This window comes from Mustela lutreola, chromosome 6 (genome assembly GCF_030435805.1).
Source record: "Mustela lutreola isolate mMusLut2 chromosome 6, mMusLut2.pri, whole genome shotgun sequence".
Lineage (NCBI taxonomy): Eukaryota > Metazoa > Chordata > Mammalia > Carnivora > Mustelidae > Mustela > Mustela lutreola.
The window spans coordinates 1,473,652-1,487,247 of NC_081295.1; the positions used below are offsets into that span (position 1 = coordinate 1,473,652).

The 13,596-nt window shown below is 58.7% G+C and overlaps 1 protein-coding gene across 2 annotated transcripts; it reads left to right on the plus strand.

Annotated features, from left to right (window-relative positions):
* The first annotated feature begins 3,288 nt into the window (after positions 1–3,288).
* On the plus strand, positions 3,289–13,195 carry DACT2 (dishevelled binding antagonist of beta catenin 2). 2 transcript variants are annotated; one of them, XM_059176497.1, is made up of 5 exons: positions 3,289–3,641; positions 8,886–9,018; positions 9,984–10,226; positions 10,812–10,855; positions 11,513–13,195. In XM_059176497.1, the coding sequence occupies exons 1-5, from the start codon at positions 3,378–3,380 to the stop codon at positions 12,398–12,400; spliced, it is 1,572 nt and encodes a 523-aa protein (XP_059032480.1). In that variant the 5' UTR covers positions 3,289–3,377; the 3' UTR covers positions 12,401–13,195. The 2 variants fall into 2 exon arrangements, with proteins under 2 accessions (XP_059032480.1, XP_059032479.1); XM_059176496.1 differs by having other exon boundaries at positions 3,301–3,641; positions 10,812–13,195.
* Positions 13,196–13,596: the final 401 nt, after the last annotated feature.

Here is a 13,596-nt window from a genome sequence, read left to right on the forward strand (position 1 = left end):
CCTGAGCAACCTGGAGGCAAGCGGTCTCGGAGCCGAGGTCTTCTAAGCTTGTCTCATGCTGTTTCTCCACCAGCAGACAAGATAAGCACACAGGACTGAGAAAACAGCAACAGCAACAAATCATAGGATAACCTGAAAATCTCAGTGATAATTATACAAGGAACAAGGAACCGGAGGGAATTTTCTCCTCCCGATAAAAAGGCATCTAAGAAAAACCTGCAGTTAACGTCAGACTCGATGGTAAAAGACTGAACATCGTCCCAAAATCAGAAACAAGACAAGCCTACCTGTTCACACCACATCCGTTTGACATTGTAATGGAAGTTCCAGGCAGAGCAGTAAGATAAAAAAAAGAAATTTAAAAGCATCCAAATATGAAAGGGAAAAAGTAAAACTGTTTCTATTTCCAGACAACATGATCTTGTAAATTTAAAAAATGCAAGGAAATCCACTTAACATTTACTATAACTAATACAAAAATTCCGCAAAATTCAACTGCTTATTTCTACAAATTAGCAATGAACATTCTGAAAACTGAATTAGAAAACATTTCCAATTATGATAGTACCAAAAAGAGTTTTGTAAATATTTTTATTAGAAGTAAACTTAGCAAAACAAATATAAGACCTGCAAACTGAAAACTACAGAACACTGTTGAAAGACATTAAAGACCTAAATATTTAGAAAAAATCCCATGCTTATGGTTCAGAAAACTTAACCTTAACGGTGGCAACACTTCTTCAATCAATCAACAGATTCCATGCAATCTCCATCAAAATCCGAGTCAACTTCTTTGCAGAAATTGACCAGCTGATCCTTATGGATTCCATCCATATGGAAATGCTAGGGACCTGGAAGAGCCAAAACAATTTTGAAAAAGAGAAAAGTTGGATGACTTATGCTTCCTGCCTTTAAACCTCACCACGAATCTACGGTATTCAAAACGCTGTGGCATTGGCACAAGATCATACACACTACAGTAGCAGAACTGAGAATCTGAATCAGCTGATTACCGACAGGAGTCTCAAGACAGTTTGGACAAAGAACGGGCTTTCCAACAAACGGTGTCAGGATAGGGAGACACCTGCATGCCAAAGAGCGGAGCTGGACCCCTACCTTGTATTGTGCACAAGAAACAACTCAAAATGGATCAAGGACTTAAATGTAAGCACTAAAACCATAAAAACTCTTAGAAAAAAAGCAGATGTGATCTCTGACCTTTGGTTGGACCATGGTGTCTTAGATATAACACCCGGAGCACAGGCAACAAAAGAAAAAAATTGATAAGTTGGACTGCATCAAAATTAAAAACAAATTTGCTACAAAAAGTGTACTTTTTAATACACTACCAAGAAAGTGAAATATTACCCCACAAAAGGGAAAAGACATTTGTAAATCATACACCTGATAATGAAATTGTGTCTCCAATGTGTAAAGAATACTTACATCTCAATAATTCGGGGACAATTTTAAGAAGGCGCAAAGGATCTGATACACATTTGCCCAAGAAGACACACAAATGGCCAGTACACACATGAAAATACACTCCAGGTCAGTAGCCACAGGGAGATGCAGGTCAAAATCACAGTGAGATACCACCTCACACTTACTGAGTTGGTCACAAGCAGAGGACGGGTGCTGCCATGGGCGTGGTGACACGGGGTCCTCCGTTCGCACTGCTGAGAATTTAACAGTCTGTCCACATTTGGGCTATTGGGGACATCGCTGCTATAAACATGGGGTGAAGGTGCCCCTCTGGGTCACTGTGTTTGTATCCTTTGAATAAATACCTAGTAGAGCAGTTACTGGGTCATGGGGTAGCTCTGTTTTTCGTGTTTTGGGGGAGCCTCCGCACACTCCTCCAGAGTGGCTGCTCCAGCGTGCATTCCCACGAACAGAGTAAGAGATGTGCATCAACAGATGAGTGGATAAAGACACACACACGCACGCACACGCACAATGAAATACTACTCAGCCATCAAACGGAATGAAATCGTGCCATTTGCAAACATACAGATCTAGAGGGTATCATGTTAAGGGAAATTAGTCAGAGAAAGACAGAGACCATATGAAACAAACCGGATAAACATAGGGAACGAAGGAAGGAAACATAAAACAAGACGAAAACAGAAAGGAAGGCAAATCATAAGAGACTCTTGACTCCCCGGAACAAACTGAGGGCTGCTGGAGGGCAGGTGGGGGAGGGGCATGAAGGAGGCACCTGACGCCCTGAGCGGGGATGTCCTATGCAGCTGATGAAGCACTAAATCCTACCTTGAAACTAATAAAAATCAGCAAACCAACGAATCAACAAATCAAAGCAGTCAGGGGTTCAAAAGGTCTCCCAGCGCGCCCCCTCCTCCGAGGTCGGCGCCCACGGGAGTGAACGCGCACTGCCGGCTAAAAGCAAACCCTGGATGGCCATAGATTTTTCAAAGAAGCCAAAAAGTGGCACCAGCCCGAATGCCCACCAGGAAAGAGCGGAGAAGCAAAAGCGTCTACCCACAGGACGCGACATTGTCACCAGCAGAAAGAATGAAGGACGCGGTCGCCGGCAGCACGCGGAGCCGTGGACACAGGGGCCCAGCGGGAGGAGGCCAGCCGCGGAGGACTGTCCAGTGTGACCCACGCACGGGCCTTTGCCGCCGCGGCGCAGGAGCGGTGCTTGAGCACCGGGAGCAGACGGCGACGGGAGGCTGAGGCTCAGGGTCGATGGCTTCTTCGGGATCACTGACCCGGCCGCGGCACACTTGTGCTGCTGGGACTACAGAGGGAATCACCAAGTTGTGCCCTTGGAGCAGGTGCCCTGTAAGAATAGGTTCGCTGCATCTCCATAAAGCTGTTATCACCCCCCAAAACGGGGGCATTCCCACTGCTGATATACGTTAGGAAAAGTGGGTAATACGTTTTTCCAATTTATAACAAGCTTAAAAAGGTACCATGGTCCTTAAAAAGTGGTACCTTCCCAAGAATTTATCTTAATTTAAAAACAACAACAACAACAAACCAAAACCACCACCTTTCACCGCGTCTGTTCCCCTTTGGGCCCTTTCCGGCCTCCTGCTGGGGCCTCCCTCTCCTTTGGTCCCCTCCAGACTCACCGAAAGGCTTGGGTCCCCGGGACCCCAAGGTCACGGGGCGGCGACGACGGGGCGGGCCCGGGGCGGCCGCTGTGACCTGGGGCGTGTGCAGACACCGCCCTCCGCGGCCACCGATAGGTCCCACCCCACCTTGGAGACCTGCGGGGCGGGGGCGGGGAGAAGCTGCGCAGGAGGCCGCGCGCGCGGCCCCGGCGGCTCCGAGGAAGCTCCGGGAGGCTGGGGAGGCCGGGCAGGCTCCAGGGAGCCCGGGCAGGCTCGGGGAAGGCCAGGCGCGGGATGTGGGCGCCGAGCTGCCCGCCGGGGCCCGCGGGCTGGGACCGCCGCAGGGTGGGCGCCCGGCTGCGCGCGGCGCTCGCGGGGCTGCGGGAGCTGCAGGGGCTGCGCGCCACACAGCAGGCGCGCGTGCGGGGCGCCCTGGCCATGCAGTCCCCGCCGGGCCCCGCCGCCCTCCAAGACCCCGCGCGCCCCGAGCACCCCCGCGGCCCCCGCGCGCAGGAGCTGCGGTTGGAGGCGGCGCTGGCGGCGCTGCAGGAGCAGCTGGTAAGGAGCCGGGGCCCCGGGGGTGCTGGGCGCGCGGGGCGACTGGGGGCCGGGCCACCTGGTGCGGGAGCGCGGTGGCCGGACTGCCCCACTGATTGAAGGGGACGCATTCGGGTTCGGATGGGACGGCCGCGGAGGCCCGCGGCACGCGGGTGGGGATCCGGACTCGGAAAGGCGCACCGGGGCTGCCCCGTGGCGCTGCCTCCTGCTCCCGCGGACCGGCTCTGAGCGCGCCCTCCTGCTGGACTTCCGGGCTGTTCCGGGAGGAGCGACTCAGTCGGTTTCCCCGGGGCAGGGGCTGCTTGGGATCCTGGTGTGGGATCCCGGGTGCAGGTGGCCCCGCCGCGGGGCTCTGGAGCGACACTGCCCGCGTGCTGGGCGCAGCCCGAATTGTGCCCGTACATCACACCCGAATTGCTCAGATTTGATGGGTCGGGTCGGTTGTAACAAAATGTGGAGGAAAGCATGTTTCCCAGGAAAGCTTCAGCTCCAAAGTGTAACCTGACCTGCAGAATGAGGTGTGTCCGCGGAGTCCCCGAGCGGGGGAACCGGGCACCCTCTTAGGGCGGCTGCACCTGTGTGTCTCCTGGCTCCCCCGCCTGCTCCAAACGCCAGCTCCGTCTCACTCCACGTTGTTCCTGCGGTTTTAATCTGCTGCCGGCCTCGTCTTTCCTCTATCCGACACAACTCGGGAGTTTTTCCAGCACTGAAGTACGTTTTAAAGGAAAAATGAAAAGGCTCTATGGAAAGGTTCATATCCGATGGCGTTCATTCTAGTCCTCTTAAGTAGAATTTTTTAAATTTAGAAGTTCAGATCTGTTGTGTTTAAACGCTGCTGGCTGTTCTCGTACAGCAGGCTGCACGGTGCTGCGGCCTTCCTCTCTGCTTAGCTCCGTCCGGTGACCGGCGCGTTGGGTGTTTCTGAATTCCAGAACCTGGAAGATGCCTCTGGGGACTCCAGACCCACATTGCAAAAAAAAAAAAAAAAAAAAACAGGCAGAAAGTGGAGGGAGCAGAACCTGGGCCCTGACTGCGCAGACTGCTCCCCGCCTGTGACTGGGCCGCCCACAAGGGCAGGGGCCAGCTCTGGAGCGGGACCCGCACCTGCGGTTTGCCTGCCCTCACCAGTCAGCCCCGGTTCCCTGTGCATCTGCACCCAGGGCTCCGTGGCACCCGGCCGCCCGCAGAGATGTGTGGCTCCGGGGAGAGCCGGGCACAGCTGAGAGGCAGCCCTGAACTCCTCCGCGGGCACGAGCACAGCTGATGATTAACTCGACTTCGGGGATGCACCAATCAGACTTGCGAGTCGTCAGCCTCTAATTACAAGTAGCCTTTGGAAGAGATCAAACAGGTTTTTTGTTTAATTTTTTTTTTAATGTGGGGACCAGAAGGAACACGCAGACTTTGTCTTCAAACTTTGTTCTTGGCGTGGATTATGTGATCAAAAGAGAAGAACTGAATTTGTGTGACATCAGCTAGGGCTTAACACTTCCCTGTTTTTCTTGCAGGGAAAACACAGGAGTAGTGCTAGAGCCGTGGGGAGAGCATGATTCATGGGCCTCCTGGCCATGGCGGCTGCAGACCCGCAGCGCCGCTCACTCCGCCTCCCCCAACCCCTCCCCGCCGGCGGCCGGGTGGCCGCGCTCGGGTGAGAAGACCAGAAGGGCTTGGATCTGCCCTCGCGGCCTTGTCGCGCACGCGTCCCCCGGTCGAGGAGCAGGAGCGGTTCTGGGGACCTGCACCGCACTCGGGTGAGCAGAGTTAGCGCGGTGACTCGAATGGAAGCAGGCTGCGCCTGAAGTCGCAAAGGAGCATGCAGGAGTCGCTTAGTAGGTGTGCGATGAGCAAATACAGGAGCGCCTTTCATTGCTCTCCTGGGGGATAACCTTCCTGTCTCCCTGTTGGAGCTGACGATGCCCCGTGACCCCGTGTGGGGCAGCTGCTCCTCACTGGTGGGTCCTGGGCTGATCTGTGGATAACTTTGGGGAGCCCAGTCATCCCTGAGAGGCGGCGGCCGGTCCACTGCTCTGGTGTCAGGTTCCCGCGACACCCATGTGGCCTGCGGTGCCCCAGGGCAGGCCAGAGGCCCCACCCCCCGCTCGGGGGCTGCCAGTGGCACTGGGAGAGGTGCCCCGAGGTGCCGTGAGAAAGGCCGCTGGGGACCCCGCCGTGACATCTTACCCCGAAGAATTTCCCAGGAGCTGGCTCGGCGGGTCGTGACTTGTCCTGAGAGTGGCAGCGGGCCATGGCTGCTTTTCGCGGGCAGGTGCTGGCATTAGGGACAGCAAGAGCCGGCGGGCTGCCTCTGCCGGGGTCAGCAGGAGGTCAGCTGCGTTCCTGCTTCCCGGGCCTGCCCGCTGGCTTCCTGAACTTGCTTCCTGAACCCTCCGGGGAATGAACTGGCTCAAGATCCCCAGCGGGGGCGGGGCATCCCCGACAGGGCCAGGCCTCCGGCCAGTTCCCACGCGGCCCATCTGTGCCCCTGGCCTTTGCTGGTGGTCGGTGGACTTCTCCTGCAGTCTGGCGGTCTACGGCCCCCGGGATAGCTGCGGCTTTCGCCTGTGTCCTGCTTCCTGTGTAGACGCTCAGCTTTTGAGGAGAGAGAAGGTGTTTTAGACGCCGTGGGTGTGTTCTGAACTGGAGGGCAGTTTTCCTTTTTGTCCTTTGGCTCTGCCGTGAAGGCTTGAAGAGAGCGGAACGCTGATTTGTGGATGGAAACCGAGGACAAAGAAGGGGAAACCGGGTGGTTCTCTTAGGGTATAGACAGCAAACTTCGCAGAGAAAGGATAAGCCGAGTCTGTTTTTAACGGCGATCTGTAGAATGCCCTTCTCCAGCCTCTCGTGTTCATCCGTTCCTAAGAACCCTTTGCGTTCCCTGGGAAGCTCGTCCCGATGCGCAGGCCCGGGGTGACCAGGATCCCCAGAATCTGTGTTTATGCTCAGGCGACCCCACCTCCCGGGGACTTGTGGGTGTGCACTGCCTTCACCCCAGCCCCAAACACCGGCTGGGGGGGATCCTGACTCCGTACACCGCCCTGATAGTGAGCCTGGATGCTGGGGACAGAGGTGGGGACGAGGGGCCCCCCAAACGCACCGGCTGCTCTGACGGGGGTGCACGTGACTGCCACGGCCCTGGTCCCCCGGTGCCCGTGTGCCAGTGACGTCTTCTCTGCAGAGGAAATACGTGAGGAGAGATTGTCTGTGGCCGGCTTCAGTGGCCCCTGCTCTCTCCTGGTCACAGACTGAACTTGGGCTCTTAGCACAGAATTAGACACAAGGAGTAAAGGAAAAAGCAGAAACATGAACCCCCAAGTGAGGGAGGGAAGCCTCAGCGAGGACGGTGTCACCCCAGACAGCGAGGCCCGCGCCTGAGCTGCCGCGTCCCGGGGACACGGTAAATCGTCGGGGCACCCCCGAGCCTGTGCGTCTTTGACCTCTTGCCGTCAATAAGGAACCGCCCACCGAAGGCCTGGCTGGGCACACAGTAGTCACAGAGCGGCCATTCTCAGCACAGACGCACAGAGGGGACTCTCTTTTTTGGAAATCGGCTTAGAGGAGCCCTGGGGGCTCAGAGGTGCCCTCCTGCTCCAGAAGGATGAGAATATCATGATTTGGAAGAGAAGCAGTCAGATTGCTTTGTAAGCATCGAGCTGTGACCCCACAGAGTAAGGCACAGCAGCCCTATTTAGGACAGGGAAGGAAAAGTCATTCGCAGTGAAAACACACACTGGCCCCTTTGCCTGAATGTAGTGTTCTTTGTGCGGAGGGTGTTGGCGTGAAGCCCAACTTCGCACACCCTCAGCTCTCTCTGCCATGGCTCTTGACACGGTCACGTTCTCCTTGGTGAAAATATTCAGAGCAAGAGGCCGCATGTTCAGGCTGGACTGGATGGTTCGGGGATTACAAAGTTTTTATGAAATCCAGGACTGGTTTTGGCTGTGATACGTTCACAGATTATCCTGTGGCATAAGACTCTCTGGCTGTGACACGTGGAGTCTGCTCTCAAAGCCGTGGATGTGGTCCCCGAGCAAAGGGGAGTTGGGCATGGTGGCCCGGGGACGGTGGCCCGGGGATGGCGACCTGGCACGCACCAGGCACTGTGTCAGGCCATGGGCTTGTCACCCATGTCACCTCTCTCGGGCTGGATCCAAAGGCTGTGCCCACGCGACCCCCTTGTAAGAATCGGCAGTTCCTGCCACCTGCTTCCCTCCCAGACCGCAGCCTCGCGGTGCTGAAATTACAGAGATAATTATGGGGTTTAGGGAACTTCCTCCCCTGTGATATTAGATTTGAAACACAGTCATTTTCTTAAACAGGGTGAACCACATAATTACATCCATTCATTATTTGCCTTAAACTTAATTGTTGATTAAAAATAAGAAATTTATGCAGCAGGCCCTGAAAACGGTGCTGCCTGACAATGGAGAGAAGGGAGTCCACATCCGTGAGGCACTCGTGCTAGTTCTGCACGTTTGTCATTTACTGTGGGTGTGCAAATGCGTATTATGGACAGTAACCGCGTACACATACGCGTATTATATGATCACACACATACGTGCGGCTGATGCTGTAATAACCTGTATATGCCTGAGCCTGGAGAGGGTAGAGCCTCAGGGCAGAGCCAAGATGTGAACCTCTAAACCCAGAAGATTCTGGGGCAGATTTCCAGGTGCGCTGAGTGCAGGCACTGCCCCCTCCTGCCGGGCCTCTGCCCCTGTCCCTGAGGGTTCCACAAGGCGTGGAGGTGACGCCTGTGAAGGGGGATCCGAAGAAGGGGGCCTCTTTCTCCCTCGGGGACGTTCCCATGCCCTGAAAAGTCCGGGGGCCGCACAGGGCCCACTGAGCAAGAGAATGAGGCACACGAGCGTGGGAAGGTCGGTTCTTACATAAGCCTCGAAAACAGCAGCCGAGCGCGACCTCTGGGCGGCGTGTAAGAGCAGGGGCCGCCTTTGACTCTGAGCTTGTGCCCTGTCAGTCTCCTTAGGAAGACATACCTCGTGGAGAACTGCTGACGCTTCTAGAGGCCTGCCGTGGCGGCCGGCAAGCCGGTCGGCGGGGGCAGGGGCTCTTTTCCTCTGGCGACCAGAGGGCCAGAGCTTTGGCTTAGGGAAGTGGAGAGGAGCTACCGGGCTTTGGAGCCGGAGCCGCGGGCGTTGCGAGGCACGTCGTGTGCCGGTGCTCACTTCCCGGGCGTCGGGCTTGCTCTCTGCACTTGGACAGCTTTGTGTCCCGCTTTCCCCGTAGAACCGCTTACGACGCCAGGACGTCGGCCTGAAGACCCACTTGGAACAGCTGGACCGGCAGATCGGCGAGCTTCAGCTGGACGGGAGCGGGCCCTGCGGCAGGGCGGCCGACGGCGACAGCAGGCCCAGCTCGGGTAGGCCGCGCCGGCGGGCAGTGCCGCTGCGGAGAGGACCCCCTTGCCCTCTGGGGACCCCACACCTTGGGGGCCGGTGCTGCGGCGGGGGGGTCCGCCCAGGCTCTCAGGCCCGGCTCATGAGTGCAGCCCCCCCCCGAGAACCTGTTCCCAGGGAGCACGCACTATGCACCCCTTCCTTCCACCTCCCTAAATGTGTTTCTGGAAAGAGGAGCGTGTGCACACTGTGCGTTTATGGGGAGCTCTTTGATGGGAAAGGCCTGCTTCCGGTGGACGAACCCTCCATGAGTGTCTCCCCTTCTCTGGGCTGACACACGTTCCAGGCTCTGTTCAGGTCGGAGTAACAGGGAGATGGTAAGGAGCTGTTTTAGGAGGTGATCGTCTGCAGGTTTATGGAATCTCAACTCTGGGTAGTTTGTCAGAGAAGGTGGGCAGGACACTGTCCCCTTGCCTGCTGCCCTTGGTTGAGAGCTGCGAGGAGATGGCTCTGGAGCCCTTCCAGCCCCCCTGGTTTAGAGCGTGTCTTCCCATGTGCCCGGAGCCTGGGGCACACGCAAACCCAGGAGACCGTGGGCAGCACCGCCTGCTGTTTCTCAGTCTTTTTGTAAATTTGCAAAACCACGGCCTAGTCTGGGTGTACAGCACGTGGAGTGGAGTGGGCTGGAGACCCCTGGGTGCTGTCCTTCCTCTGATGGCTGCGGGCACCTGGGAAGAGGGAGAAGAAAGCCAGCAGCCCGGCCACGTAGGGAGAGGGAAGCCACTTGCCTGAATGGGGGCCGAGCAGGTGGTGGGCTCCCACGGACTGTGCTCACGAGGCAACCGTGGACAGTAACGGGGAGTCCCCAGATGATTTCTCCAGCGCCCGCATGCTGAGATCCTGATCCCCTCTTAGCCCTGGGGCCGGCTCGGGCAGGAAGGGGGCCACTGCCCCAAGGTTACTGACTGCCTCCGCTCACCCCGTCTAGGCTTCTACGAGCTGAGTGACGGCGGCTCCTGCTCCCTGTCTGCATCCCGCACATCCGTGTGTAGTGACCGCGTGTACTCCTCCCGGGACACTTTGCTGCCGGCCAACCCCACAGCCAGGCCCGATGCGGGGGACGGCCGGCCCCGGTCGGCCGATGAGACCACTGTGCACGGAGCGCCCCTGCCCGCCTGGAGACCCCTGGCCACAGAGGAGGGCGTGTCCAGGCCTAGGCCAGTGTCTACAGGTAAAAGAGAGCCGGGCGGGGTGGGAGGCGCCCTCCCAGGTGGCAGGGGCTGCTGAGTTCAGAGCCGGGAAGCCCCAGGTATACTTGGTGCCGGTGCCAACCCCACAGGTACCACTCCAGGCGTTTTTGGTTTTCGGATAGAGACGGGAATACGACTGTTCATTGCAGCAAGCCTGCTGTGATAAAAAGCATTCTTTTCTTACAATTTAAGTGGACATCAGGAATTTATTTTACAAATCCTTCTAGAACCCTTACACACCCTGACGGGCACCGTCTGTCATCGGAGCGGACACAGCACCCAGAGTGAACCAACCTCGGGTGAACGAGGGCATCGAAACAATCGACTTTGCGTCAGGGCTTTACCACGCATGTCGGGGCAGAGAGGGGAGTCGGGACAGGTGACGGAGTGAGCGCTCAAGCCAGCCCTTTCTGCAGGCTCGTGTCCGGCGTCACTGAGCACGGGCTGCTGCTCCCGCCGGCCTCCTGCCCACACCCGCACAGGGCGCTGCGCAGCCATGATGCTGCGTGGAGGCGAGCCCAGGGCCGTCCCCAGTTCACCTGTTTGCTCTTTTTTCTCGTTCCCAGGCGATCTTGAAAGAGTCCTGCCGTCCGAGCTGGAGCTCCAGAAGGCCAGTGCACACCCCAAGTCCACTTCCGTTCTCTGCCCCGGGATGGACCTCCCGGCCCCCGTGCTAGACCCCAAGTACCAGTGTGACCTGGTGTCCAAGGGAGGCAGGGAGGTGTACCCGTACCCCAGCCCCCTGCACGCTGTGGCTCTGCAGAGCCCTCTCTTCGCTCTCCACAAGGAGGCCCTGCCAAGTCCGGGCCACTCGCCCCCCAGGGAGCCCCTTCCCAGCCCGGCGGCCCTGGGCTCCATCCAGACCAGACCCGTCCTCGAGGCTGGCCCAGCTGCGGCCTATATAGACAGGCTGCTGAGGCTGCACGGCCGAGGGGTCCCCCTGAGGGGCAGCGTGGGTGAGCAGGGACCCCCAAGACATGAGGGGCCCCTATCCCCGCCTATGCTTGGTGGCCAGAGAGCAGAGAGGGAAGGTGGCCTGGACAGGCTGGTGTGCACCCCAGAGAGAGCAGGGATGGGTAGGATGCCTCGGAGTGGGGACACCGGCAGGGACAGCCTCGAGCAGGGACCTGAGCGCCTCACAGCCACCCCTCATCCCAGGAGCCTTCCAGAGGAGGGACCCGAACCCCAGAATGGCTGCGTCCGTGGGGAGACCACACGGGGCTCCCCTCCGCTGGGGCATGGGCCAGCCCCGTCTCCCTGCCTACAGGCTCTGCAGCCGGCTCTCAGCTGCCAGGACGGCACGGTCCGGTGGCCCACCAGGAAGGGGGGCAGGGAGAGCCCCGCGCTGGCCCCAGGCCTCTGTGCCCAACCCCCGTTTGCTGACCATGGAGCTTTCCTCCTGGGGCTGAACACAGGCCACCCCAAGACAAAGGCTGTGAAGGTCAAGAGAGGGGCCACCGACAAGGTCCAGCCGTCCCCCGGGAGGGCTCTCGCAGCCCCCCTGCTGCCCCCAGAGTGGGGGCAGGGTCTCGGGAGGAGGCCCGTGCCGGCAGGGGCAGCGCCTAGCCGGTCCTGCTCTGAGCCTAGACTCTACCCCGTGCCCCTCCTGGTGCCCCTGCTGGTGACCCGACGGGAGGGTCGCCGGGCCCCGGTGCAGGCCTTGTTCCCCTTGGAAGTGGCGGCTGGTGTGCAGGTGCGGAAGCAGCAGCGGAGGTGGCTGTCCTCCGTGGAGGTCGCGGGCGGCCTGGGGCCCCCCAGGCCCGCAGTGAGCCGAGCCAGGGGCCCGCAGCCGGGGTGTGCCTGGGCCAGGCCCAGGCTGCCCCGCCAGGATGCCCGGGTCAGGAGTGAGTCAGAGGGCTCCGAGCCGTCGGCCAAGGGCGTCTCCTTGCTCTATTCCACGGTGGCCGAGACCAGCGAGGACGGAGCCAGTGACCACACTTCCAGCCGCTTTGGAGACCGGGAGTCCAGCAGCAGCGACTCAGAGGTCGGGGCCTGGCCTCGGGCGTGTCCCCCGCAGCCCTCAAGGGCCCCAGGGGCCCGCAGGCCACCCCTGCCCCCGATGCCCAAGCTGTGTCGCATCAAGGCCTCCAAGGCCCTGAGGAGAAAGATTCGAAGGTTCCAGCCAGCAGCGCTCAGGGTCATGACCATGGTGTGAGGCCCCGGAAGTTGGCAGAGAGCCTCGCTGGCCGGGCCCAGGCCAGGGTTATCCCCAGGAAAGCCATCCTCTGCGGAGCGCGGATGAGCACTCAGGCCCTGGCTAAGGACGGGCTCTCGCTTCCCTGGTTGCCCGCCGTGTGGTGCGGGTCTGGGTAGACTTGCCAACATGGATTTTCTCCCAGGTCACTCGGGTGAAGTGGGTCCCTGGGCTCGCCCCATGGACCAGCTCTGAGGAGCGTGTCCCTGCCCGGTGGAGACTGCCCCTACCCCTGCGGCCTCCGTGTCCGCATCCTCCCTGGGCAGGTGTCCCATCCAGGCTTCCCTGGTGTCTGCCCTGGGGTCCTGGTGGTGCTCCCCTACCTGCAGCCCCGGGCCCCCGACCCCAGCCCGTTCTGCATGGCTGGGCACCGGGGTCGGCCCAGTCCTTCTGAACCATGACTCCCAGGAATCATTCTCCCCGAGGGCCGGGTGGAGGCCGGTGCCGGAGAAACCGGGGTGTGAATCCCACGGTAACTCCTCACCGGCCAGGACACGCGGGTTACGCCGGTACCGTCACCGGCCCGTCTCTTCACGCGCCGCTGCTCCTTCCTGCGGCCCTCGGTGGGCTCCCGGGCCAGCCTGACCCCCCGCCTGGGCGCCCCCCCCAAAGTGGGAAAACGCCGATTCGAATACACAAAACGGAGCATGGAAGTGTCGGCTCAATCCGTGGATGGTGCAACTCGGTCTCGGGGTTGGGAGTTCAAGCCCTGCACTGGGTAGAGAGATGACTTATAAATAAAATCTTTAAAAAGAGTGTTTTTGAAAAAATAACCTTTTTTTTGGTGTTCACTCTTTGAAGAAATGCCCTTCAGCTTTTCCGGGATCTTCAGGAGAGCGGCCTGCCGAGTAGGGCAGCATTTGTAATCCTGAAGCGGCTCTACCCGAATCCTTCCCCGGCCGCAAAGGGCTTCCCCGGGCCTGGGGCCTAAAGAATGGGTGGGGGTGTCTACACTGCGGAGCCTGGGGGGCCGGGGACCTCAGCCCCTCCGTGGGGGTGGTTTGAAGACAGACGAGCTATTTCACCTTCCCTAAAGAATTTCTTAAAAAGGACAATTTTGGATCATTAGAAATCATTGAATCATTTGTAACTTCGACTGTGATTAAAATACAAAGACTTTAGACAAAACCAAAAAAGAATGAACCAGGTTCCAAGGG

What these genes read in the sequence shown, in the direction of transcription:
- DACT2 (XM_059176496.1), top strand. Translation starts at nt 3,378, where the DNA reads ATGTGGGCGCCGAGCTGCCCGCCGGGGCCCGCGGGCTGGGACCGCCGC. An exon ending in CGGCGCTGCAGGAGCAGCTG is followed by an intron (nt 3,642 to 8,885) that starts GTAAGGAGCCGG and finishes CTTTCCCCGTAG; the next exon opens with AACCGCTTACGACGCCAGGA. An exon ending in CGACAGCAGGCCCAGCTCGG is followed by an intron (nt 9,019 to 9,983) that starts GTAGGCCGCGCC and finishes CACCCCGTCTAG; the next exon opens with GCTTCTACGAGCTGAGTGAC.